Genomic DNA, 27,595 nt, shown 5'->3' with positions numbered 1-27,595 from the left:
TACTGTATCACACTGCTCTCCATCAATAAAAGTTCACGGTGGAAAACAGTCGACTTTCCATATCTTGGGAAACACCTCCATGCAATGACATGCAATGTAGCAGCACAGGCTTTGAATGGGAGAAATTTTCAGGGGTTCCTACATTGGACTTATTAGCTGCTTCAGAAAGCAGAAGACTGGAGTGGAAGGAAGTCATCCTCGATCCCAAGGGATGGCTTAAGAAGAAGGAATAACCCATAGTGTTGTAGATTTCAGAGGAGGCGTTTGCTGACTTGAGGCTAATTAAGTTGCATAAATCTCCCGGGCCTGACAAGATGTTCCCTCAGATCCTGTGAGAGGGAAGTGCAGAGATATTTAAATCATCCTTAGCGACAGGTGAGGGACCAGAGGATTGGAGGGTAGCTGATGTTCTGCTGTTTAAGAAAGCCTCTAAAAATAAACCAGGAAATTATTGGCTGGTGAGCCTGACATCAGTAGTGGGAAAGTTATTGGAAGGAATTCTAATAGTCATAGTCATACTTTATTGATCCCGGGGGAAATTGGTTTTCGTTACAGTTGCACCATAAATAATAAATAGTAATAAAACCATAAATAGTTAAATAGTAATATGTAAATTATGCCAGTAAATTATGAAGTCCAGGACCAGCCTATTGGCTCAGGGTGTCTGACCCTCCAAGGGAGGAGTTGTAAAGTTTGATGGCCACAAGCAGGAATGACTTCCTATGACGCTCTGTGTTGCATCTCGGTGGAATAAGTCTCTGGCTGAATGTACTCCTGTGCCCAACCCAGTACATTATGTAGTGGATGGGAGACATTGTCCAAGGTGGCATGCAACTTAGACGGCATCCTCTTTTCAGACACCACTGTCAGAGAGTCCAGTTCCATCCCCACAACATCACTGGCCTTACGAATGAGTTTGTTGATTCTGTTGGTGTCTGCTGCCCTAATGGACTAGGTGTGAGTATTTGGATAGACAGGAACCGGTTAGGGGTAGTGAGCATGGCTTTGAGCGGTAAATTGTGTCTAATTATTTATAGAATTTTTCAAGAAATTTACCAAGAAAGTTGATGAAGACGAGGCAATGGATGCTGTCTATAGGATTTTAGCAAGGCATTTGACAATGTCCTGCATGGGAGGTTGGTCAAGAGGGCTCAGTTACTTGTCATTCAAGATGAAGCAGAAAATTGGATTAGGCATTGGCTTTGTGGGAGGAGCCAGAGAGTGGTGGTAGATGGTTGCCTCTCTGATGGGAGGCCTGTGATTAGTGGAGTGCCACAGGGATTGGTGCTGGGTATATTGTTGTTTGCCATCTATATCAATGATCTGAATGATAATGTGGTTAACTGGATCAGCAAATTTGTGGAAGACACCAAGAATTTGGGTGTAGTAGACAGGGAGGAAGACTATTGCAGTGAGATCTAGACTAGCTGGAAAAATGGGCTGAAAAATGGCAGATGGAATTTAATGCAGACAAGTGGGAGGTGTTGCCCTTTGGGAGGACCAACCAGGGTAGATCTAATCAGTGAATGGTAGGGCACCGAGGAGTGTGGTAGAAAAAGAGATCTGGGAACACAGGTCTATAATTAGTTCGAAGTGGTGTCACAGGTGGATAGGATTGTAAAGAAAGTTTTGGGCACATTGCCCTTCCTAAATTGAATTATTGCGTGCAGGAGATGGGATGTTATGTCGAAGTTGTATAAGGTGTTGCTGAGGCATAATTTTGAGTATTGTGTGCAGTTTTGGTCACCTCTCTACAGGAAAGATGTAAATAAGGTTGAAAGAGTACAGAGAAATTTTACAAGGATGTTACCGGTACTGGAGGACCTCAAATATGAGGAAAGATTGAATAGATTAGGACTTTATTCCTTGGAATTTAGAAGATTAAGGGGAGATTTGATAGAAGTATACAAAATTGTGAGGGGTATACATAGGGTAAATGCAAGTAGGATTTTTCCACTGAGATTCAGTGGGACAACTACTATAAGCTGTGGGTTAAGGGTGAAAGGTAAAAAGTTTAAGTGGAACATGAGGAGAAACCTCAATCAGAGGGTCGTGAGAGTGTGGAACGAGCTGACAGCACAAGTGGTCCTTGTGACCTCGATTTCAACGCTTAAGTTTGGATAGGTACATGGTGGGCTATGGTCTGGGTGCAGGTTGATGGGACTACGCAGTTTAAATGCTTTGGCACAGACTAGATGGGCTGAAGGGCCTGTTTCTGTGCTGTACTTTTCTGTGATTTTAATTTGTTAAAGTATATTAAGAGGCATGTGATATTTTAACCTGTCTTTGTTGCATGTGCCCCTTTTTTCCCCCATAATAGAATTTCAGTAAATATTAATAGGTTAGTGTGAAGATTTTGTGCAAAGTCCACTTCCATTGATAAATTGTGCTCAGTAATTCAACTTAATTTGTAAGCTGTATAGCAATCGGCTGGTTACTGATTAGTCACTATCAACAGCAATCTGAGAAGAACAACTTAGAGCATCATGTAATAAAAAGTATTGTGTTAAACAATAATTTATATAGAGCACTAATAATATTCAGAACATGATACAAACTTAATGAAACACGAACATTGAAATAGAGATCCTTAAAAGCTGCATGTATGAGCTATTATGACTGTGGTCAAAAAGTGATTAAGTATTTATCACATGTGCTTTGATAGTTTATGATATTTAAATAGAAGCTACTGTGTGCCTTTAACAATCTATCCCACTTTGCTCCCAGCAGATTCTGACAGTATGATTATGCTTGAACACTTGGTCTATTTCATAAAATTGCATTATATATTGCATTGTATATTCTGGTTAACATAAAACATGGTTTCATTTGGGGGGTATGTGCCTGGCATCAGAATTGCAGATGTTGAACTTTAATTGAAATGGAAACTTCAGTTCACAAAGCTATATAATATTAAAAATATTCCAGATGACTGGATGTTTCCAGTAAGTGAAACTCCTGGAAAAATGTGCCATTTCCAAAAGTTCACTGGATTAAAGATTCAAAGTACAAATATTATCAAAGTATGTATGCAGTATACAACCCTGAGAATTGTCTTCCCACAACAGCCACGAAACAAAGAATATCTTGAGACCCATTCAAAGGAAAACATCAACACCCCCTCCCTACCCACGTGCAAAAAAAGAGCAAAAAACATGGAATTATTAATCACCAACCCAAAAAGTAATTGAGAGAGTCGAGGTGTATTCAGTTCAGTTCAGTTCAATCTGGCAGTGTGTTGTTCATCATCTACAGGCCACCCTGATCAAAATTGTACAAAATAATGAAAAAAGGAGTGACCAGAAACCAGGAACACATCACAACGTGGACAACAGAGACCAATCCACAAACCTCATTGATTAAACCTTACCTAGGACCCAGGACTCCGACAGCAGCGAAGGACAGAGGGAACATTTGACTGTGGGGACCTTCCCCTGGGGGCAATGAACGAGAGGGAGAGAGAGAGACTCTCACAGGTAGACACCTTCCTCTCTAGCTCAGCGAGCGAGAGGGAGGCTGGTAGACAGCGTTGGATACCTGCTCGACTTCTGGTCTTGCCTCGATGATTTCAATCTTCCTCGACGCTTTAATCGGCGAGATATGGAGTCAATCATGAGCTCGTGCCCTGTATCCAGGATTCTTGGCCTCTAGGCCACATGCTTCGCTCAAAATCTCACCGAACACGATTGGAAACAGCAAAGTGCCAGATCGCTCAATCTGGCACTTTACCACACACCATCAAATGTAGATCACAGGTTCCAAAGGTAGCAGAACCACATATGGAAAAAAAAGGATTTAAAAGAAGTGGAAGAAGTAGATTCATGAACAGACTGAAGGATGTTCGCCTTGGTTGTGTTGTTCGCTGGTGCCATCTTCTTCAAGAACATGGTGTCAAATAGCAGCAGCAAGGTGTTGGGTGCCCTTGATGATGGATGCTGCTTTGATGCCACAATGCTCTGTGTAGATGTGCTAACTGGTGGGGAGGTCTTTACCCATGAGGAACTGGATGGTATCCAATACTATTTGTGGGAATTTCCAGTCAAGGGCATTGCTGTTTCCATACTAGTCAATATACTCTCCACCACACAACCATAGAAGTTTGTCAAAGTTTTAGGCGTCATGCCGAATCTTCACAGACTCCTAAGGAAATAGAGGTGTTGCCGTGCTTTCTTTGTAATTGTACTTGCATGCTGGGCCTAGGAGAGGCGCTCTGAACTGATAACACAGGTGAATTTAAAGTTGCTGATACTCCCCACCTCTGATCCTCCGATGAGGACAGGCTCATGGACCTCGATTTCCTCCTCCAGAAGTCAATAATCAGCTCCTTGGACTTGCTGACATTGAGTAAGAGATTGTTGTTGTGTCACCACTCAGCCAGATTCTCAATCTCCTTCTCGTATGCTGATTTATCACTGCCCTTGATTTGGCCTACTACAGAGGTTTTGTCAGCAAACTTAAATAGGGCATTGGAATTATGCTTAGCCACACAGTCATAAGTGTAAAGCACACACCTGCAGTATAAGTAAAATAAATTGCATCCTTATGCAATTATAATTTCTGTTGCATTATAAAAGCTTTATAAGACCATAAGACATAGGAGCAAATTAGGCCCTCTAACCACATTCTCCTGCCTCCAGCCTGTAGCCTTTGACGCCCTTACTAATCAAGATCCTATCAAACTCTGCTTTATAAGAAGAAGTAGAAATTATCTCAATCGACAAGGGTGGGATTCAAACTTGGCACATGCAGAGCACATAGATAAGTACTACGTAGCCTTAGGGCCGTCTGGTGGTGTAGCGGCATCAGCACTGGATTTTGAGGTGGATGGTCCTGAGTTTGAATCAGGCTGAATCCCAACCTGGGCAGCAGCAGTATCTGCGCGGAAGAAAGGCCTGGCAATTTACTACCGTATCTTGCTATGAAACCCCTATGGACAACTAGAAACTCAAATTAGTTCACATTTTTAATTTAAAATTTACTGAAAATTCTCCTAAAATAACTTTGAGTTACCATATTCTTGGTAAATTTTGGATGAATTTTAATGACCACAGTTTGGGGCAAGGTGTCCATGGGACACAATATAATAATTTGCCCCATTACATACGTATGGCCATGACGACGACTCAGTAGCAATCAACAACATAGCCTTAACTGCTCAGCTACCTCAGCGCATAAATGAGTTGTTTTGGTAAGTCTGAGAGACTGTGAAATTTATGCCTCAATTAATTGGGTGAATAAATTTTGCTTTGTGTTCTTTTTGGTGAATCACCTTGTATCACTGTCCTCTAGTGCTTGATACGAGTAAAGCTGTGTTAACCTTTTGTAGCTGTGTAATTCCTCATGTCCTGTAGGTGTTACAGCCAGGTCCTGGGTAAAATGCAGTGGCCTCTAAGAATCCTGGATCAACCTCATGTCTTCTGATAAATTGTGTTGTCAGAGGCCTTTTTACAATGTTTCTAAATTCACTGATTAGAGACATTGAGAAATAGTTGAAGTATATATAAAGTTGTTTAAATTTTCAAATGTTTTTGAGGTAACTTTTAAGAAAAGAAATAGATTAAGCCATTTGGCTTCAGTTCCCTTCTTAATGAAGTTCAGCACTAGATGTACCTGTCGTAAGTCATATGTAATAGAGCAAATTATTATATTGTGCCCAGGGTACACCTTGCCCCAAGTCATGATCATTAAAATTCATCCAAAATCTATCATGGATATGGTAACTCAAAAGTTGTTTTAGAAGATTTTTCAGTAAATTTTAAATGATAAATGTGAACTAATTTTAGTTTGAAATGCCTTGCTATGAATTGTTTTTGAACTTTTTACATTTTTACAATGCCATGCTCTGCATATCTTTCTCTAATTATTTATCAAGAGTACGATAACCTAGGACTGGGCTGTAAGCCTTCTTTGCTATTGTCCAGTTATTGGTCTTCTAATTAATACCCACTGATCAATAAAACAGGATGAATTTGCCAGATAGTAATCACTTAATGCGAGAAGAATAAATAACTGCTGTTAAGAAGCATTTGTCAAATCTCTTCCAAATAACTACCAGATAAAAGTGGCCAAATTGTCCTTATCTAATTTGTACAATTTGTTGACTGAGTTGATCCTTGTTAGACTTTACAGTTCTCGACCTTGATAGCGATTTGAAAGTTGGTTAGAGAATGGCCATTGTACAGGTAATATTATACATTTAAGTCTGAGCATATGTTTTTATAAGTCTCTATTTGTAATTGTCTTCTGGAATTTGGTTTGCAGCAAAAGATGCCCCTAGTAATCAGTATATCTCATTTGGTTTTGCTCAATAATCACATTTCAACAAGTTTAGAGTCTCAATTTCATCACAAATATAATTTTCAGGTCATTGGCACTTTCATGAAATTATTACCAAAGACTAGTCTTCCTGAAAAATGGGGAAAAGATGTATTGCATTACTGGAAATACTTAAAATTACAATAGACCTTAGTGGCAAGAAATGAGGTCTGTATTCGGCAGCTAGTATGTTTTTTTTTCATATTCCCTTATTCCCCTTAACCCTACCCAAGCTGAGATCAGTTAACTCAGCAGACAGCAAGCGTCCTGGTTAATGTTTGCTCATCCATCTAAGTAGTTGTATTTTCGGTGGTGCTTTGATCATGTGGGGAGGGAAATTGGACTGTAATTTTGAACCAGAATATCACTATTGATATGAACATTGTTATCCCATTGTCTGGCTTGGAGAAACAATAAATTTAGAACCCTTTGGTAAACTGTGGACCTGTCACTAGACTCGGTTTATTGTGGATTATTCTAGCCTGTGCTTTTGTGGTGATAATTTTGCATCCTCCCAATTCTCAGTCTGAAGTGAATTAACAAATGTATCTTCTAAGATGAATAGATGGCATCAGCAGACCATGCAAGAAAAAACCACTAGGAAGATGTGTAATATAACTAGACAGATTTATATATGCACAGGGGAGACTGCAGTGCCTAGAGTAATAAGTTGTGAATCTGAACACAATCTGCCAAGCATATAAAGCTTCTGGGCCATCCATTTTTAGCTGTTAGCACTTTGCATTTATTTTCACCAGCCGTTTCATTGCTTGATAAGCATTCTGCTCAAAGGCTGCACTTTGACTTTGCCCTGTACTAATGCTGCCTTATCTTTAATTAAGTGCAATAAATGTCCAAAAATTCATTAGAAAAGAAATAGCACTGTCAACGCTAATCCATTTTAGAAGATGATTGAAATCTTTTTCAGAAAATCATATGTTCCAGAATAAAACCTCCTGCAAGCAGTGATAGTTAACTCAGTCAGCAGGCAGATGAATGAATAGTTAAGCTAGCTCTAAGTGGCATTTTACTACAGCCTTAAACTGTGAAATTTCTGTTGTACTTTAGGATCACTGAGCAAATCAACAGTATTTATATTTCTACATTGTAAAGATTTCATGAATGGTTTTAAGATCTTTTACAAGAACTATGATATTCATGAGGAATACTATAAAATTTAAAGGCTGGAATGTGTAGAAAATCCAGATCTTTAATCATTAGCATCTACTGTATAAAGAGTATCTATATTTTCCTAGTTTGGAAATGATTAATATGAAGGGGCATAATTTTAAGGTGATTGCAGAAGATAAGAGGGGATGTCATGTAGGTCTTTTCACAGAGTGTTAAGTACATCAACTGCATTGCCAGGGATGGTGGTAGATGCAGATACATCAGGGACATTAAAGGGACTCTTAGGTAGACATTTGGATGAAAGTTAAGTGGAGGGCTATGGGGGAAGGAAGGATTAAGATAAAAGGTTGGTGCAACACTGTGCGCCAAAGGGCCTGTACTGTGTGCTAGTTTTTTTTAAATGTTCCAGATTAACTTGAAAGTGAATATTCTTGTACTGCGTATTGCCTCCAACTGATAGTAGCTTTTTAAATATTTGGTACGAATTAGCAAATATTTGTAAAATATTCTTAGTTTGACAAATTAATGAAGAATGAAATAGTCTGACATGGGTAATTGTGATGAGATTATTACTAAATAAGATTAGGTAGTAGCAGCCATAACAGAACTGGTAAGGCGTTTTTAGATATTGTTTTCTTTTTTCTACAAATGGTATTTGTTTTGTGGTTCCTTATGTTGTCAAATAAGCAAATTGTGAATTAATTCAATACTTCCATTTAATTATAGTAAATGATGCTGCACAAGTGATTGTGCCTTGTCGTTTCTCTTAACTGACAATTGAATATTAGATAGAGCAAAGATTGGTTAGATTTTAAGAATTGAGAGAGAATATTTCTTGTAATTGAAAGTGTCTTCAAATTAAAGTTAAAGGTGTTGAGGAATCCGCTTATGAAGATATATTCAATTATTTTTTAATTTAGAGTGCATACTTCGTTATAAGCAGTAGCTGGCAATGTCACATGGGCTGTCACATCTCCTGCTTCCTGGTGTCTTATTGATCAGATGGTAGTACCTCATTGCTCTCCAAACAAACTGTATTTCTATTTAATTTATTTTTCCTTTTCCAGTACCGCAGATTTATCAAACAGTAAAGTAACCTTCAGGTTTGTTTCATTGGCTATTTGAGCTGAGCCCTTTATGAGGATTTTGTGTTGGGGTGAAATTCATGAAGGGATAGATGTGCTTGATACGAGAGAAACTGAATTGATGAATAAATTGTTTCTTCGAATATTGTGATTTTAAACAATTTTCAGAAATTTTCCATTAATCAAGAAGAAATCAATTTAAGTTTCTCTATGATATGCTATCATTTGAGCTTTTGTCATTAATACTAAGTTATATGGAGCCATACAGGCAATTCAGGGAGCCACCAAGTGATAGACACCTACTATCTGAAGAACAAACAAGCCTGTGTGTGCTTTTTAAAGCTTTTGAAGAACCAAGAGCCAATCTCATGGTTGTACATAAAATAGTACAGGAAGTAAGAATTAAATTCATAACATTATAAACTAATCAGTACAAAAATTAACATTTCTTAATTTGAGCTGAATTTCAAATTGGTGTTTCACTCTATCATCCTCTCATGTCAGTTAAAATCTTAGGGAGTCATTTCAAGCATTATATTGGGGTGAAGATGTTGTCTTATTTACCTTTTATCAATTCCGATGAAGGGTTATGGACTTGTTTTCAAAGTATTTCTTTCCCTCCTACTTTCCCTCCATACACTGAGCATTTCCAGTATTTTGTATGTTTTTCCATCTTCATTATCCAAAGTAATTTTGTTTTTGTTGTGGGTTCAGAATCTTTGAAGATTTTCCTCAACCTGTCTCAATGAATTTAAGGCTAAACCATTTATTTTCTGAAGCTTCCATAATCAGAAAAGGACCAGATTGAATTTTTGTAAATATATCTTGCGTGACCGAGAAAGCTATATAGATACACAATATCCAGAATGTTACTTACTATACAGGTTTGGGGAACATGAAATATTTTATCCTTCAACAATAATTTTCAATTCATCTTTTAATGATCTGAAGGTCAGGATAACTCAGGAATTAAATGCAATTTAGAATTCATTGAGATTGTGCTTATGCTGAGGTTGCATCCTCAAAGACACTAGTTTAGAATGAAAAAAGAAACCTAAGTAATTGTAACTGAACAGAGCTGTTTTCTTTGTGCAAAAGTCTAACCCTATTTTTACTTTGATTTTAGGAATTATATCCAGCGTTTTGTATACACAATGGAGGAGCTGACCTGGAGCGTTTACCCACAGCCAGTACTTGCATGAACCTTCTAAAACTTCCAGAGTTTTATGATGAAAGTCTTATGAAGAGTAAATTACTTTATGCAATTGAATCAGCAGCAGGCTTTGAGCTAAGTTGAAGTAAATATGAGACACTGACAGTTGAGAATGATGGATAGTGCTTACAACATGTACCAACAATCAAAGTTCTCAAAAAGGGGATGAAATGAGTTGTGTAGAATCAAATGGGTTTTAATAAAGTGAACTGCAAAGATGAAGCTTCTTCTAATCATATATTTGTAGCTCAGATGGATGTATGATCAAAAGGTACTTTGGGCGTTTCTACTGTTAAGATTGAGGCTATGATGCTCTGGGCCTGTGCTGTATGGCGTTAACCAAAGATTCAGCCAATGTTATATGCTAGTTAAAACAGGCAATAAAGCAAGCCATAATAATGGAAGATATTTGCATTTAAAATAGGCTTTTCTTCATTAGAAGCCTATTTTTATATGGCAGTTTGTGGCTAATGGTTTTTTTTAAACTTCATACTGGTTACTTGCATTTAAAGCACATAAACCATGTAACTGCTGCATTTTACTTTTTAAAAAGTTGCACATTTCTTACAGTCTGTTTTAAATCACAATTATGTCCCAATATGGAACCCGATAAAACATAGTGGCAATTTACAGCCTAGATTAAAATTGTATGGCGTGACATTATATTAATTATATGGCCTTTCTGCATAACTGTGGTGAGAGTTCTGAATAAGAAGCATTAAGTGAATGAGATGTTATGTGGACAGGAAATTACTTAATATCAATAGAATTCAGCTTGCTCATATAAATAATTCCATTAGGCCATGGTATATGTGTTTAAGACAGAATTTAGTCAGCAGTTTCTGTAAACAGAGATGTGAATACATGTTTTATCTGCATCTGTGAATACTATTGTTTTTGTTCTGTATCTGTACAGTTTTCTCTTGTGTATTAAACCTCTATACTATCAAAATAGCCCTTATTGTTAAGAGTTGTAACTTTAACAACTATTAAAATTTGAATAATAGAGCTAATGTGTCATTTTGTACATTTGTTAGGAAAAATTTACTAAAAATTGCATGGAAAGCTACAGTTTAAGTAAACTAATGAAAATATTCCATTATTTTCCTTTAATGTGAAGATCCTAACTCTTCAAACACTTATTGTTAATTATCAATGTCCATACAAATTTTTGACTGTCTTTTATTCAATAAATGGTTTTTATTGGGTAAAAAGAAAGCTCAAGATAGTCTTTGTCAATACTCCAGAGCTCTGAGAGATAGAGCCTAAGATTGTTTATTGCACAAGTATACTCAATTCAAAATAATTTAATCCTATATAATAAACTTTTTTAAAATAGTCTGGAAAATTTAACATGTCAATCAATAGTTAATGTTTTTTGATACATTAGGCCACAATGTTCTGATGCTAGGAACATGGCATTTTACATCAGAACATATTTTAATATGTTATTAAAATATTTGCAAAACAATCTCAGTAAACTTAACCTATGTAAAGAACGTAAAATTTCCTTTTATGCCAATACATTCCATATCCAATGTAAATCTCTCAGCTAGAACCTTATTGTGAACTCCCTTTTAAAATTTGGTGCTTGAATCCAAATGTTTAATGTGTTGAGGCAAGTTATTTTGTGCTGTCAGCTACAGGAAGTTCCATCATCATCTTGCAATGAAGAATCAGTAAATTAGCATGAGTCACTGAAATCAAATATTAATGGAACAAATGCACAAAAATGATAGGATGGTCAGATTTTATCTGAAGCAAACTGTTATCTTTCCAATGGGGCCAAGTATTTGGGAAACAAAGTGGAGAAGTATAGTAAATTAATTGACAGCAATGCAAAATACAACAAAATTAGTAAGTACACTTGTAACAGCTCCACGCTTTTGAACTTGCCCGTAAGATTTAAATTCATTTAGTGTGTTCATAATTGCTTTTGAAAAGATGATGGTGAGCTGCCATCAAACTTTTTTCCCCCTAATTTTAAACTTATTCCATTGCACTACTAAGTAAGAAGTTATAGCATTTTAATCTGGAAAGATTGACAGATGATATTTCTAGGTTAGATTGATTGTGTGACTTGGATGGATTTAGCAATTGTATTTTCATGTGCCTTCTGCATTTGTACTTAAAGGTAGTTATGGTGAAGTGCTAAGGGGAATAGTGGAAGAAATATTGGCAAGTTATTGCAGTGCATTTTGTCTATGTTAGGCACCAGCCATAGTGTGCTTTTGATGCATAGTACATTATTAGGATGATGGGTGTGCTCCCATTTGGTAGTTTAGATGGTGCTTGGCATGTATATTACAGATTTGTGCCTTGAAGATTATCGAAATTCAGTAGTTAGGCAATGAGTCAATTGTGGCAAGATATCCAGAATAAGCTGATTTTGTAGCTTCACTATTTGTATTGATCTAATTTGAGAATGTGGTTAATGTTAGTGCTGGAGTCTGCGAAGCTTATAGTGTTGAACGCCACGAGGATTGAGGGATCAGGGAAAGGAGAAGGGTGATGGTCAAATTGTCATACACAACAGAAGCAAGCTCTCATCCATACTCATCCCACTTATCTACATTAGTTTTATATTCTTCTATGCCTTGGTTTTTCATGTATCTGCCAACGTGCCTCTTTGGATGTTACTGTTGTTGCTCTACCATGCAGTTCATTCCAGGTACCAACTACTTTGTGTGAAAAATGTTCACTCCAAAACTTTATCCTCTCCCTCTCACTTTAAGTCTGTGACATTGTTTTATATGGCACTGCTGTGGAAAACATACTCCCCTATTATCATCTCTTAGCCTATTCTGCTCCAGGGAAAACAGACCCAACCTATCCAATCTCTCCAGATTTATCTAAAGCGTGGAGGAAGCCCTTCTGGTCCTTCAAGCCATGCTGTTCAGCAACCCCAATTTAATCTTAACCCAATCACATAACAATTTACAATGGCCAATCAACCTACCCAGTAAATCTTTAGACTGTGGGAGGAAACTGGAGCACTCAGGGAAAACCCACACATTCCATGAGGAGGATGGACAAACATGACAGAGCGATACCCAAGCTGTACTGTGGTACCCAATAATTCAAGCCCCCTGGCCCTGGCAACATCTCATCCAACTTAACCACAGCTTTCTTACAGTGGATCAACTGGAACTGTACACAGTATTCCAAGTGTGGTCTCATCAATGAGCTGTACAGGTGTAACATGATATCTTTAGACCTGTACTCAATGCCTCAACAAAAGGTCGTGAGAATGCCATGTGCCTTTGCAACTCTGTTGCTGGTCTCAGGGAACCATGCACTTGTACCCTGTCTCTTTATACAACAACACTCTTCAGAGCTTGGACATTCACTGTGTGTGTGTTCTGCTCTGGTTTAACTTCCCTAAATGCTTCACATCACACATGACTGAGTTAAATTTCATCAGCCATTCTTTTGTCCATTTCCAATTGATCAATATTTTGTGACTTTAGATATCCTCTTTCACTCTCCACTACAGTAACAATTCTGGTGTCATCTGTAAATTTACTAATCATGCTACCAAATCATTAATAGGACCCAGCACTGATCCTTGAGGTACAGCACAGGTTACAGGTCTCCTACCTGAAAAACAAGCCTTGTTTATCACCATCTAGATTCGTGTTTCAAAGCCAATCTTCCATCTATTTGGATAGCTTGTTGTATTCGCACTTTATACTACTGTACAGGACCTTGCTAATGTACATGCATACAACAGCTACCACCCTATACCCTTGTCAATTCTCTTTATCACCTCTTCAAAAAAAAGTTCAAAGTTAGAGTGGTTATCCAATTTGAGCACCTCAGGACTTGAACTTCAGTAGCAAGTGGAGCTCCAGGTTCATTCATGGTTTCTGATTGGGGATACTTCTCTGGTACAGAGTCCTCTCTATATATTTGCTGCTGAAGTTTGTGATGGCAGTGGCATACTCATTTAGATTGGCTGCTGAGTCCTTATTTACCAGCCTGCAGACTTGGAGCTGTTGCATAGAAGTTCAACTATTTCGTTAAACAGAACTGTCCCACCATATCTATAATATCTTCTTAAGCAGCATGGTGAAAAATTCTTATCATCTTTCATGCTGTTGCAATAGTTTATAATAGAAGTTGTTATTGTAATAAGATCTCTTCAAAAGCGTTTTTTGCTGTTGTCGAAGACTTTGGCAGTGTTTGCCCTCTAGTGGTGTGCATGTCATGAAGCATTTTTTCAGATAAAAAATGTTTCAGATTTCAATCCAATGATATCAAAGATTTTCAAAATAAAAATCTAACAACAAATCCCCATTTTGTGAAGTGTAACTGTTTAAAAGTAACACGTTTTAGAATTGGCAGACTATCATAATAAAACAAGGAAAAGATCTTGTGTAGCATTCTATCTCAACTTTGCATCAGTGTTTCACGAGCAGAAAATTACTTTCTGAAGCACAGATGCTATTGCTACATAGTTTGTATCCAAACTGCATGTAATTCCAGATGAACAAGCACTAGACATATTCTGTCCCAGCATTTTGTGAATAGAGACAGGCTGTGAGTTAAAGGAAATGAATTGTCCCCCTTCTGAATTTCTATGGCGTGCAACTACTTGCTAAACTTTACGGGGAACGAACAACCTTGGTTTCACCAAAATATCATTCACAAACTCATTGGAAATTTAATGTTCATGTTGAGTCTGGAGTACAACCCCCTCATCAGCTTCTCAAAATGCTGAGAAACCCAGAACTCTTCCCAACAAAGCAATTATTATATTTTCAGGATCAGTGTGTGAATAGCAAGGCCAACTTTCAATATTGCCCTTTGCCTTATTTCCCTTCAGAACATGGAGGTGAGTTACCTTCTTCAACTGCTGCAGGCTTTCTGTACGCTCAATTCTTTCAGGCAGGGTGTTCTAGGAATTAGGTCAATGGTGCACATTTTGATGGAGAATCTATGGATATTGGTGCTCCCATGTACAAGTTGCCCTTGTCCTTCTTGATGATTGAGAATAAAGATTTGAGAGGCTCTTTCAGAATAGCTTGGATGAGTAACTGTGAATCTTGAGCAACACACATAAAAATGTGGAAGAATTTAAAATGTCAACTATTTATTCCCCTCCATAGATACTGTATGACTTGCTGAATTCCTCCAGCATTCTGTGTGTGTTTTGTAAATGATTCAAACCACAGACACGAATTGCTACTGCTGCAGGGAACGTCTCCTGGGTGTGGTTCATGCAAAGTTAATCAAGTGGGCTATTTTGTCCCAGATGGTGTTGTTCACTCATCCAAGAACATAGAGTATTCCATCACACTCCTGATTTGTGTCTTGTAGATGACTTGTTACTATTTATGAGGAATGAAGAGTATTGCTACCGAAGGTTTCTATAATTCTGAACATAGTGCATCAAAGTGGCTTGGTTTGACACCAACAGAGAAATTAAGATTAATATAAATCAAAGGTTCCTAACCTGGGGTTCACAGACCTCTCGGTTAATGGTAGGAATCCATGGCATAAAAAAAGTCGGGAACCTGATATAAGTGGTGGCTAACAGTCAGTGCAGACTTGGTATATCTGTGCTATATTATGATTCTATAATCTTTCAGTGCTCTTTGGATATAGGGATGGTGCAGGGTGAAAAATGTTCAAAAAAGGGGGTAGGAATATGCCTGGCAACTACAGTCCAGTCAATTTAATCTAAGTAATGGGAGAATTTTTAAGAAACATTGATCCAGTACAGGATTAATTGTCACATGGAAGAAAATGTATTAATTGAGGCAGGCCAGCATAGATTTGTTAAAAACTAATCATGATTAACCAATTTGATATTTTTTTGATGAGGTAAGGAACAGAGTTGATGAGGGTAATGCAGTCACTATGGTGACCATGGGCTTCCAGAAGGCATTTGATAGTGTCATGCAACAGTCTTATCAGCAGTGTTGACGCACATGGCTGAAAAGGGACATTAATGGCATGGCTATGAAGCTGGCTAAATAATAAAGTCACGGTGAACAGTGCTAGAGCTATTGCTTTTTATGTTCTGCATTTATGACTTGGATTAAGGCTGCAATCCATAATTTCTAATTTTGCCAATGATACAAACTTTGACGGTATTGCGAAGGCAAAGCTGTTGGGTGTATTCACAAGTCAGTAAAGTTGATAGGCTCTTGATTAATAAGAGCATCAAAAATTATGGAGAGAAGCCAGGAGAATGAAGTTGAGAGGGGTGATTAAATGGCAGTACAGACCAGATAGGCCAAATGGCCCAACTCTGCTCCTATGTCTTATGGTGAACCATGAAGAAGGAAGTGTAGAGATATGCTGGTACAATGTGCAGCTGATTGGCAGATAAAGTTTAACATGAGAAATAGTTCCTGAGAAGTAAGCATTGTCTAGGGTCAATTATGAACACTTATTGTCAGAGAATGGTATTTTACAGCTTGGCCAGGTTGACAGAAGATCTTTGCCTTGCAGATATTGAACGTAGGCTCATCTTCCTCTGGATTTCTGACCACTTTAATGTGGAGAAATATGAGGAGATGCATTGTGGAAGGAAGAATGAGGAAAGGCAATATAAAAGATCCTATTCTAAAAGGTGCAGAAACAAAAGGATCTGAGAACCTTTGCCACATTGAGAAATGATGGAGCAGAAATTCCTATGAGTCAATTTTGCTGTATTTTTCATGGAAGATTGAGCCTATTCTTTTTTTGTGTGTCTGATAATCTCTTCCTATGAAAGAGCTTGATATAAAATATCCATGTTGGAGGTCTGATATCGTGCATGCAAGTGGCCACAACAGCCAAGATCACCCAGTGGAGATTCCATTTCATATTACCATACCAACAATGTTCTATAGAAACATAAAAAGCCTACAGCACAATACAGGCACTTTGGCCCACAATGCTGTGCCGAACATGTATTTACTTTAGAAATTACCTAGGGTTACCCATAGCCCTCTATTTTTCTAAGCCCCATGTATCTATCCAAGAGTCTGTTAAAAGACCCTATTGTATCTGCCTCCACCATCGCCGGCAGCCCATTCCACACACTCACCACTCTCTGCGTAAAAAAACTTACCTCTGACATCTCCTCTGTACCTACTTCCAAGCACCTTAAAACTGTGCCCTCTCGTGTTAGCCATTTTAGTCTTGGGATGAAGCCTCTGACTATCCACATGATCAATGCCTCTCATCATCTTAACACATCTATCAGGTCACCTCTCATCCTCCAAGGAGAAAAGGCCAAGTTCACTCAACCTATTCTCTTAAGGCATGCTCTCCAATCCAGGCAATATCCTTGTAAATCTCCTCTGCACCCTTTCTATAGTTTCCACACCTTTCTGTAGTGAGGTGACCAGAACTGACCACAATACTCCAAGTGGGGTCTGACCAGGGTCCTATAGAGCTGTAACATCACCTTTCGGCTCTTGAACTCAATCCCACGGTTGATGAAGGCCAATACACTGTATGCCTTCTTAACCAGTCAACCTGTGCAGCAGCTTTCGAGTGCCCTATGGACTCTGACCCCAAGATCCCTCTGATCCTCCACACTTCCAACAGTCTTACCATTAATACTATATTCTGCCATCATATTTGACCTACCAAAATCTACCACCTCATACTTATCTGGGTTGAACTCCATCTGCCACTTCTCAGCCCAGGTTGCCATCCTATCAATGTCCCACTGTAATCTTTGACAATCCTCCACACTATCCACAACACCAACTTTGTGTCATCCAATCCTCCAGAACCTCTCCCGTCCTCATTGATGATGCAAAGATCATTGTCAGAGGCTCAGCAATCTCCCCACTCACCTCCCACAGTAGCCTGGGATATATCTCGTCCGGTCCCAGTGACTTATCCAACTTGATGCTTTCAAAAAGCTCAGGCACATTCTCTTTCTTAATGTCTATATGGTCAAGCTTTTCAGTCCGCTGTAAGTCATCCCTATAATCGCCACGGTCCTTTTCCATAGTGAATACTGAAGCAAAGTATTCATGAAGTACCTCCGCTACCTCTTCCGGTTCCTTACACACTTTTTCACTGTCATACTTGATTGCTCCTATTCTCTCATGTCTAACTCTCTTGCTCTTCACATTCTTGTGGAATGCCTTGGGGTTTTCCTTAATCCTGCTCGCCCAGGCCTTCTCATGGCCCCTTCTGGCTCTCCTAATTTCATTCTGACGCTCTTTCCTGCTATCCTTATAATTTTCTCTATCATTACGTAGTTTTTTGAACCTTTCATAAACTTATCTTTTCTTCTTGACTAGATTTTCTACAGCTTTTGTACACTATCGTTCCTGTACACTACCATCCTTTCCCAGTCTCATTGGAATGTACCTATGCAGAACGCCACTCAAATATCCCCTGAACATTTGTCACATTTCTGCCATACATTTCCCTGAGAACATCTGCTCCCAATTTATGCTTCCAAGTTCCTGCCTGATAGCTTCATATTTCCGCTTACTCCAATTAAATGTTTTCCTGACTTGTCTGCTCCCGTCCCTCTCCAATGCTATGGTAAAGGAGATAGAATTGTGATCACTATCTCCAAAATGCTCTCCCACTGACAGTCCTGACACCTGACCAGGTTCATTTCCCAATACCTGATCAGGTACAGCCTCTCCTTTTGCAGGTTTATCTACATATTGCGTCAGAAAACCTTCCTAAACACACCTAACAAACTCCACCCCATCTAAACCCCTTGCTCGAAGGAGATGCCAATCAATATTGGGGAAATTAAAATCTCCCATCACGATAACCGTTATTATTGCACCATTCTGTGTTGATAATCTCCAACTTCTGGAAATCTCTCCCCTATTTTCTCACTTTTCCTTTGTTTTCCCTCATCCCTGTGCCTCCACATCCCTTTTCTTCTCCTCCCTCACCCTCATGACCTGCCCATCATCTCCCTCTGGTTCCCCACCTTCTATCCTTTGCTCCATGGTTTACTGTTCTCTCCCATCTACTTTCCTTCTTCTTCAGCTCCTTGCCTCTTCCACCTATTGCCTCCCAGCTCCTCACATCGTTCCCTTTCATAATCCCTCCACCCAGCCACATACCCTCCTCTGTCACCATATTACCTGCTGGTTTGTGCTCAACTTCTCCCCCTACCTTTTTATTCTGGCTTCTGGCTTTTGTGGGAGATAATTTATGGATTATCTTACAAACTATCAAAATGTCTATCTCTATGCCTATTTGTGAAAGAAGCTGCAGTTTCCACATAGGCCTCTATCATTCCTTCAGTGCCACCACAGAACCTAACTCAAGTGAGCTTTAGTTCAAATCAATGCTGGAGGAACTCAGCAGGTCAGGCGGCATCCATGGAAATAAATAAACAGTTGACATGTCAGGCCAAGATCCTTCTTCAGGACTGGAAAGGAGGCAGGAAGATGTGAGGATAAAAGGGAGTGGGGGGAGGAAGGGGAAGAAGGATAGCTAGGTAATAGGTGAAGCCAGATGGGTGGGAAAGGTTAAGGGCGAGAGATGAAGGAATCTGATGTGAGTGGACCATAGAAGAGGAAGGAGGAGCGGCACCAGGGGGATGTACTAGGCAGGTAAGAAGACAAGCGGAGAATAGAAAAAGGAGGGAGAGGGAGGGTTTTTTTAAAACTGGGAGAAGAAATCAATGTTAATATCATCAGGTTGGACAATACACAAAAGGAAAATAAAGTGTTGCTCTTCCACCCTGAGGGGGCATGGACCGACATGTTGGAATGGGTATCAGAATTAAAATGTTGGTCCACTGGCAAGTTCTGTTTTTGACAGGTGGCACAGGGGTGCTCAACGGTGAGGCCTCTGATTTAGGACGGGTCTCACCAAGGCTGCATTAGGAGCACCAGATAAAATAGATGACTCCAGCAGATTCACAGGTGAAGTGTTGCTTCGCCTGGAAGGACTGTTTGGGGCTCTGTTCTATGAAGCCAGCGAAAAGGCAGGTATAGTTGGGGCTGATGTGGGTGCCAATGGCTGCCACTCAAGTTTAGAGAAAGTGCAAGGAGCTGAAGGTCAAGATCCTTCTTCAGGACTGTTGAGGGTGAGGAACAGTTCTCCCAGATGGTGGAGGGTAGTGGTGGACTACTAGTCATACCTCCTACATTCAGAATCAAAATCAGGTTTAATATCAGTGGCATGTGTCGTGAAATTTGTTGAACTGTGGCAGCACTACCTTGAAATATATAATAAAACCTATAAATTACAACAAGTATATATATAAAAAAGAAAAATAAGCAGTGCACAAAGAGAGGGGAAAATATTGAGGTAGAGTTCATGGGTTCATTGTCCACTTAGAAATCAGATGACAGAATTCTGAAGATGGAGGGCTAGAGGATGTTCCTGAAACGTTGAGTATGTGTCTTCAGGCTTCTTGGTGGTAGTAATGAGAAGAGGTAATGGGGGTCCTTGATGATGGATGCCACCCTTTGGAGGTATCGCCTTTTGAAGGTGTCCTGAACACTGGGGAAGGTATGCTCAAGATGGAACTGGCTGAGTTTACAACTTTCTGCCAGTTTTTCTGATTCTGTGCAGTAGCCCCTTTGAACCAGATGTTGATGCAGCCAGTAAGAATGCTCTCCATGGTACAACTGTAGACATTTGCCAGTGTCTTTGGTGACATACCAGTTCTCCTCAAACTCCTAATGAAATACAGCCACTGTTGTGCCTTACATCAACATATTGAGCCCAGGATAGATCTTCAGAGATGTTGACACTCAGGAACCTGAAACTGCTCACTCTTTCCACTTCTGATCCCCTGACTTCTCCTTCCTGAAGTCCACAATCAATTCCTTGATGTTACTGATGTTGAATGCCAGGTTGTTGTTGCAATACCAATCAGCTGATCTACCTTACTCCTGTATGGCTCCTCATCACCATCTGAAATTCTGCCAACAATAGTTGTATCATCAGCAAATTTAAAGATGGCATGAGAGCTGTGCCTGGCCACACGCTCATGGGTGTAGAGAAAGTAGAGCAGTGGGTTAAGTACGCATCCTTGAGGTGTGGCAGTGCTGATTGTCAGTGAGGAGATGTTATTTCTGACCCGTAGAGACTGCGTTGTCCTGGTGAGGACATCATGGATCCAGCTGCAGAGGGAGATATAAAGGTTTTGGAGCTCTGAGGGTATGATTATGTTGAATGCAGAGCTTACAGCCATATCATGAATGTATGTAAAAAAACTTAAATGGGCCTCAGCACTGATCTATGCAGCACACTTGTTGCCATGGGCTTTCAATCAGAAAAACCACCAATAACTCCAGCAACATAGAAATTATTTTGCTATTTATTTCAACTAATTAGATGTTATATCATAATCTAGTCTGTCAATTCTAGTTATTTTAAATTTCACCACGATTTAGTGACCATAGGGACATCTGAAGGTGTGCTGATGTAATGATTCAGGGTTTTAGGAAAGCAAAGTGATGCATGGGAATTTAAAGGTTTGGAAATTCAACTTGAAGGAGTGGAAATATAGTATCCCTCATCTTCAACTATGGTTGGTGGTTAATATAGCCAGCTTAGCTTATAACAGCTTTCCTCAGCATGAACAGCTAATAACAATATGCAAAATAATAGATTGTAAATCTTTTACATTGAACAATTGTTTAACACAGAAGCAACTATATGAGATTCTTGTGACTCTAATTTCTGAAGCTTGCTAATTCTATTTTTAAAATGGCCAGATAGATCAACTCATAAAGGAAAATTGAAATTCTAGTTTCAAGGCAGCCCAGAATGATGTGTGCACAATGTATATTGATTCAGTACAATTAATTGGGATTGCAGAGGCAGTATGTACCTGAGTGAACTAGCAATAAAAAACTGATAGATTATGGAAGTTCACTGGATGAGATTGTGAGGGTGTATTCTGGAATTATGGTATATAGCAAATACCACTTGAACAGCAGCCGGTCTTCAGATCTGAACACGGATTGTAGATTGAATTTCAACCGCAGCTCTGGAGCTGCATTTTTGGGGTTGATTGCATACAACAAACACTCCACTTGATCACAGAAGGCTGCATATGCATGAATGTGGCCCAGAATTGGTGGGAATTAACATTTATTTTGGGTGTCTGGAGTGTGGGTGTGAAGACGGAGGTGTTTGAAAATTATATGCAATTCAAAGGAAGCATTGTTGATAGATTGTAACTATAAAATTGTCCTGCTATTACCTTTGATCTTCGGCAAGTAAAAATGTCACGTAATATTGGGTCAGGCAGGCCTCTTCTTCCAAGAGTGTCTTAAATGCTGAATAAAGACTTCCATATCCATCAGCATCAGTGTCTCTCTGGTTACTTTATTCACAGTCACAACAATCAGCTTCTGTAAATCGAGAAGTAACAATATTAGGAATGGCTCTAAGACTTCCTTTTATTATTCCAAATCCCCCGGATAATATTGAATTTTTCTAAGCTCCATATGGTACGTGGAGCTTAGAAAAATAGAGGGCTATGGGTAACCCTAGGTAATTTCTAAAGAAAGTACATGTTCGGCACAGCATTGTGGGCCAAAGGGCCTGTATTGTGCTGTAGGTTTTCTATTTTTCCATGAATTTATATTAAATAGGGTGCAAACAACAATAGATTGATGAGACAATGTTCCTAATGAAGCAAACCTGGTACGATGTCAACAAATGAGGGAAGTAGAATCTGTCCATACAGATTACAAGACCTTAAGATGAGTCAACATACTCAAAGAACAAAGGCTTAAATAGAATTATAAATTAAAATGTAGGTGACATGAGGAAAACCTTCCTCACATAGAAAATGGACATTGTCTAAAATCCACTTCCATGCTATCAAGAGTTCTATAACTGAGACACAGCTTATGTATAAATCGCTGAACGGGATGGGGAATCAAACGTTAGGGGAACAAAAAATATTGCATCCATTGCAATGTTCTGAAAAAAACAACTATTAAGAGGAAAATATTGGCTCACATCATGTGCATCCAGTTATGCTTCACTCTTACTAAGGTGGGAGAAATACTATTTTTTTAAGTTGATTGTAATTTTAATGTTAACTATAATGGATGAGAAATCGCATGCCTTACTGTACTTCTTCTTATAGATGCTGCCTGGCCTGCTGCATTCCACCAAAATTTTGTGTGTTGCCTTAATTATGTTGGATTTATTCCCTTTTATTGCTTTTTTTTGCCCATCTTAGACTGCTGTTGTAGGTTTTCTTTACCTTTACAAGTGTTGTTATAAAAGATAGTAAACACATTGAAAGCTATTAATTGTTTCTTTATACTACAATCATGATATTTATTTTAAATAGTTAGATGCCGAACTTCAAAGCCAATTTTTTAATTTTGCAGGAATCCACCAGGGGGCACCAAATACCATGTTTAAAAATATACATTAATAAGTGAATGACAAACACTTTTTCAACTATTCAAACAAGATTATGCAGTTTGACACTCCATTGTCTCCTATGTAGTTGTCATACTGCTTGTGTGACATCCATAAATGAATGAGAAGAAATATCCCCTAAATGAACACCGGACTGAAGTCACTGTCATTGGTTCCCAACCACTCTTGCTGGGAACTGACTGAAATTGAAACCAATGTTTCATAATCTCAGTGTCCCCAAGAATGAATTCTTTTAAGCTTTGGACCATATATCAAAGGTTTATTTTTTTGTCAAAGTATGTCTGCAGAATACAACTCTTGAGATTTGTCTGCTCCAGATAGCCTTTAAACACAGAAAAACGAAGGAAGTTGTTGCATCTCCTGCATGAAAAAGAAAAAGAAACAAAACTCGCAAACCCAAACCCTCCAACCTCTCCCCCACACAAAAACAAAAAGATCGCCCACCCAGACATGGCGCTAAAGCATCAAACCACTAACTGCCAAGCTACTCCCATGCAAAAAAAACAATAGCTTCAAACATCCAACCCGTTCCTCACCCAAAAGAAACATGCAACAAGGAAGAAAACACAGAGAAACTACAGTCCACACCAATAACAGTCACACATGAATCGGAATTTCAAAAACATCCTCTGTCAACATCGAGGAGAGCCATCGGCTTGAACTCAGTCCTTTTGTGGGGCCTTCATCTGCCGAGATGCAGCCTCCCATGAGGGACAACATCCAGCCTGATGCGGCTTCCCATGGGGAGCGACATCCAACCCGACACGGCCTCCTGTGGGGAGCAACACCAGACCGACCCATTAAGAGCGACTGCCGATCCAGCCTCCTCCGCATTCACCTCAGTGTTTCAATCTTCCTTGACGTTTCAATTAGTGAGAAATGGAGTTGATCATAGCCCCCACTGTCTCTAGTCTACTATTTGCGATCCTCTCCTGAAATTTTCTTGGGGACATTGGAGAGTTCGATCGATCGACTCAATGCCAAACTGTTTGTCACAGGCTCCTATAGTTTCTTAGACACGATTAAGCTATAAAGAATAAGTAAAATGCTTAGAAAAAGTGAAATAATTGAAATAATTGACTATGTGGAAGGTGTTGCCCAAGGAATTGGTGTTCACTGGCACTATCTTGACCAGAATATATCATTGCATTGTTTAACTAGTCTGCGTCTGAACCTTTTTAATCCTGAGACTTTGCTATTCCAAGTCATTCCTGACCTCAAACTTTCCATCCTACTTGTACTTAAAACTCTGTTAACCACACTCTAACTCATTCATCCACTTTCCTTGTACTTTTCATCAACCTAAAAGCTAATCTCTCCAGGTAGGGAACTTTAAGCTACTTGTTAAGACCTGTCATTCAGTGTCATGTTTGATAATGCTCCTGGAAGACATCTTGACAAGTTTTGCTGAATTAAGCAATCTGTAGCAATATCAGTGGTTGTTGCCGTTGTTATAGCAAAATTAATCTCTGAAATTCCAGTTATTACTCTGTGATTTATCCAGGCTGAACTTTCTTACTTCATTGGGATGTACTGCTATGAAATCAGAACTGCTGGGAAAAGGAGTGGCACATGACAATTCACTATGAAAGTGCACGTATCTCCCTAATTCAGTATCAATAATGCAGTACTCCAATGTTCATACAGGTGTTGGCAATTGGCCTTATAGCCACTGACACTTTACCTGTTAACACAGAAAACCCAGCTGAAAGCTTTCAGTGTATTTTTGAACTTGCTGATAGTGCTGGTATACGTTAAGTTTTCACTCCCACCCCCAGCCAAGGTAGATGGATAGGTAAAATGGAAAAGTTTGTGTTTGTGCCTATTTTAATGGCTAGGATTCCCACAGCATGACAGTCATATACCATGGGCAGATGGGGCTTAATTAAAGCAGGAAAGTCAATCACCAATGGCATTATATTATATTCCATATGAGTTTAACTCCAGCAATTGAAAGGCCAATTATGCTACCAGCAAGTGGGCAGATGAACCCCCAAGGAGTAAATTTTATATATTTTGAGTATCTTTCTGGGACCAAAGAAATTGATGGCATGCAGACCCCTAATTTGAATAACTTACTTGGGAGTGTACTAACTTCTGTGTTGCTCCACCAACTCCTGGTTGTAAAAGATAGTACAGAGAAATCTAACTGAAATGGGAAGTTAAAATATCTGCTTAAAATCTTACATGCTCAGTTGTCTGAGAGTATCCTGTCACCCTGAACCCAGCTGTTATGTACACAATGAGAATGAAATCAGGGCTCGCTGGAGCAATGGATGTCAAGGAAAATCTGTTGTACCTTCAGTCCGTAAAAATGTTTATCCCTCAAATAAGAAGTAGCTTAAAAATCCATTCACATTTCCTGTTCCCATTTTCCATACTACCCTTTTTCTCTAGTAATCTTTCTCATTTCTCCTTAAGTGTTGATGTGGCAGTGACTTTCCGGTGCTGAGATAGTGAAAATAGGGACAGGAAGTGAAGCACATTTTCAGCATGTTTTTAGTCCAAAACATCATCCTGATAATGAGGTTGTGGTATGCATTAGGAATGATTATCCGAGGGTCCAAGGGCTTGCAAAAGGTCATTGCTTATTAAGGAGGTTCAGAATCAGAATCAGGTTCATTATCACTGATATATGCCGTGAAATTTGGTGTTTTGTGGCAGCAGTATAATGTAAATACACAAAAAAGTACTGTAAATTAGAATTTTAAAAAACATCATCACAATAATGTTAATAAATAATGCTAAAGTGGAATAGCAAGGCAGTGTTCCTGGCCTATTAAGAAATCTGAGGGCAGAGGGGAAGAAGCTGTTCCTAGAACATTGAGTGTGGGTCTTCAGGTTTCTGTACCTCCTCCCTGGTAGTAATGAGAAGAGGGTATGTTCTGGATGGTGAAGGCCCTTAATGATGGTGACATACTAAACCTCCTCAAACTCCTAATGAAGTATAGCTGCTGGCATCCTTATTTCACGACTGCATCAATGTGTTCAGCCCAGGGTAGATCCTCTGAGATGTTGACACCCAGGAACATGAAGCTGCTCCAAAATTTGAATGTTCCAGGATGTTTGGCTGAACTCCCTCACCCTCTATCACCCATTGCTGTCAATGAAGGATACCTTGATTGTTTTATATTCACAGAAGTGGAGCTGTGAAAAGGACCACCAAACAATTTTGAAGTTTTTTTTTTAAGACACCCAAGATCAAGTGAGCAGGCAGGTAGATAGTTTCGTGAGGAGGTACATTCACTTTGTAATCTATGCAGGACTTTTGTATGCTCCCAAAGTGTAGCGATTACTTTAAAACAAACCAAAACTGCTGAGAGTCTAAGCCAGGAGATCAGCACTGTATGACGCGTTTCTACAGTAATGATATTCCAAAGTTGAAAAAATTACTTTCAATGTTCTACTATGAAACCAGCAAAGATGAATGATGTTATAGTGATAAAAAATTAACAAAACTAAATAGCAATTTTGCAATTTAGTATTCAATAATGTCCCAATTAGCATAACTAAAGTATCAAACTAAATTAGTGGTCAATGAAAAAATATCACCCCGTGGCTTACCCCCTCAACCAGACTAAACTAAGCGTGAATATGTAACTGCACTCAGTTGCTTCTAACACCCCCAAACCACGTGACAGATTACCATAATAAACATACCACAAAAATAACACAAACAAAAAATAGATACATGGCTCCAACGGATAGAAAAATGATTCATGACTCCTACATGAAGCATGGACATAAGCTTCTCAAAACCACCAAATCCTCCTTCTCTACTTAAGAGATGGGCCAAGAGTCAGTGGGGGCATTGTATATTTTTATGGAACCTTTAAGCACATCTCTAAATCTTTTCCTTGGGTAATTTCTTCCTACAAATAGAGTGTTGGCTTCAGGAGTCTGGTATAAGGTTAAGTGAACCATTTGATACTGGTTTATTATTGCTACGTGTACTAAACATTTTGTGTGGCAACAGACAGATCATTGCCCTTTTTAAAAAGGACCTGCTCTCTCATTCCTACCATCAGGGAAGAGGCACAGGAGCCCGAAGACCCATATTCGATGTTTTAGGAACAGTTTCTTCCTCTCCACCATCAGGTTTCCCAACGGAACATGCCATGAACTCATGACTTTGCTCTTTTTGCACTACTTATTCTTACTGTATTTCATACTGTCATTTATAGGACCTTTTACACATTGCACTGTGCTGCTGCCGCAAAACAACAAATTCCATGACAAATATCGGCGATAATGAACCTGATTCTGATTCTATGTCAAGGTCGAACAAAGTAAAACAGAATGAGTATAGTGTAACAGTTATAGGGGAAGAGCCGTGCAGGTTGACAAATACAAGTGCAAGGTCCACCAGGTAGAGTGAAAGATCAAGAGTTCATCTTTATCCTACAGGAGGTTCATTCAAGTGTCTTATAAGAGCAGAAGAGAAGCAAATTAGGACTTCAGTACTGTGGGAGAGGACACTGACGTTAGTTCA

The 27,595-nt window shown here is 39.0% G+C and overlaps 1 protein-coding gene across 2 annotated transcripts in view; it reads left to right on the top strand.

Moving 5' to 3' along the window:
- Positions 1-10,838, top strand: part of ube3c (ubiquitin protein ligase E3C) — a 152,958-nt gene extending 142,120 nt beyond the window's left edge. The window contains exon 23 of one of the 2 annotated variants that reach the window (XM_072254039.1): positions 9,658-10,838. In XM_072254039.1, the coding sequence (XP_072110140.1) occupies positions 9,658-9,828 (171 nt within the window). In that variant the 3' untranslated portion in view covers positions 9,829-10,838. The remainder of the gene's footprint in view (positions 1-9,657) is intronic. The other variant, XM_072254038.1, reaches the window with a different exon arrangement.
- Positions 10,839-27,595: the final 16,757 nt, after the last annotated feature.

Source organism: Mobula birostris, chromosome 3 (genome assembly GCF_030028105.1).
Source record: "Mobula birostris isolate sMobBir1 chromosome 3, sMobBir1.hap1, whole genome shotgun sequence".
NCBI lineage: Eukaryota > Metazoa > Chordata > Chondrichthyes > Myliobatiformes > Myliobatidae > Mobula > Mobula birostris.
This window is presented reverse-complemented; position numbering and strand designations above follow the sequence as displayed.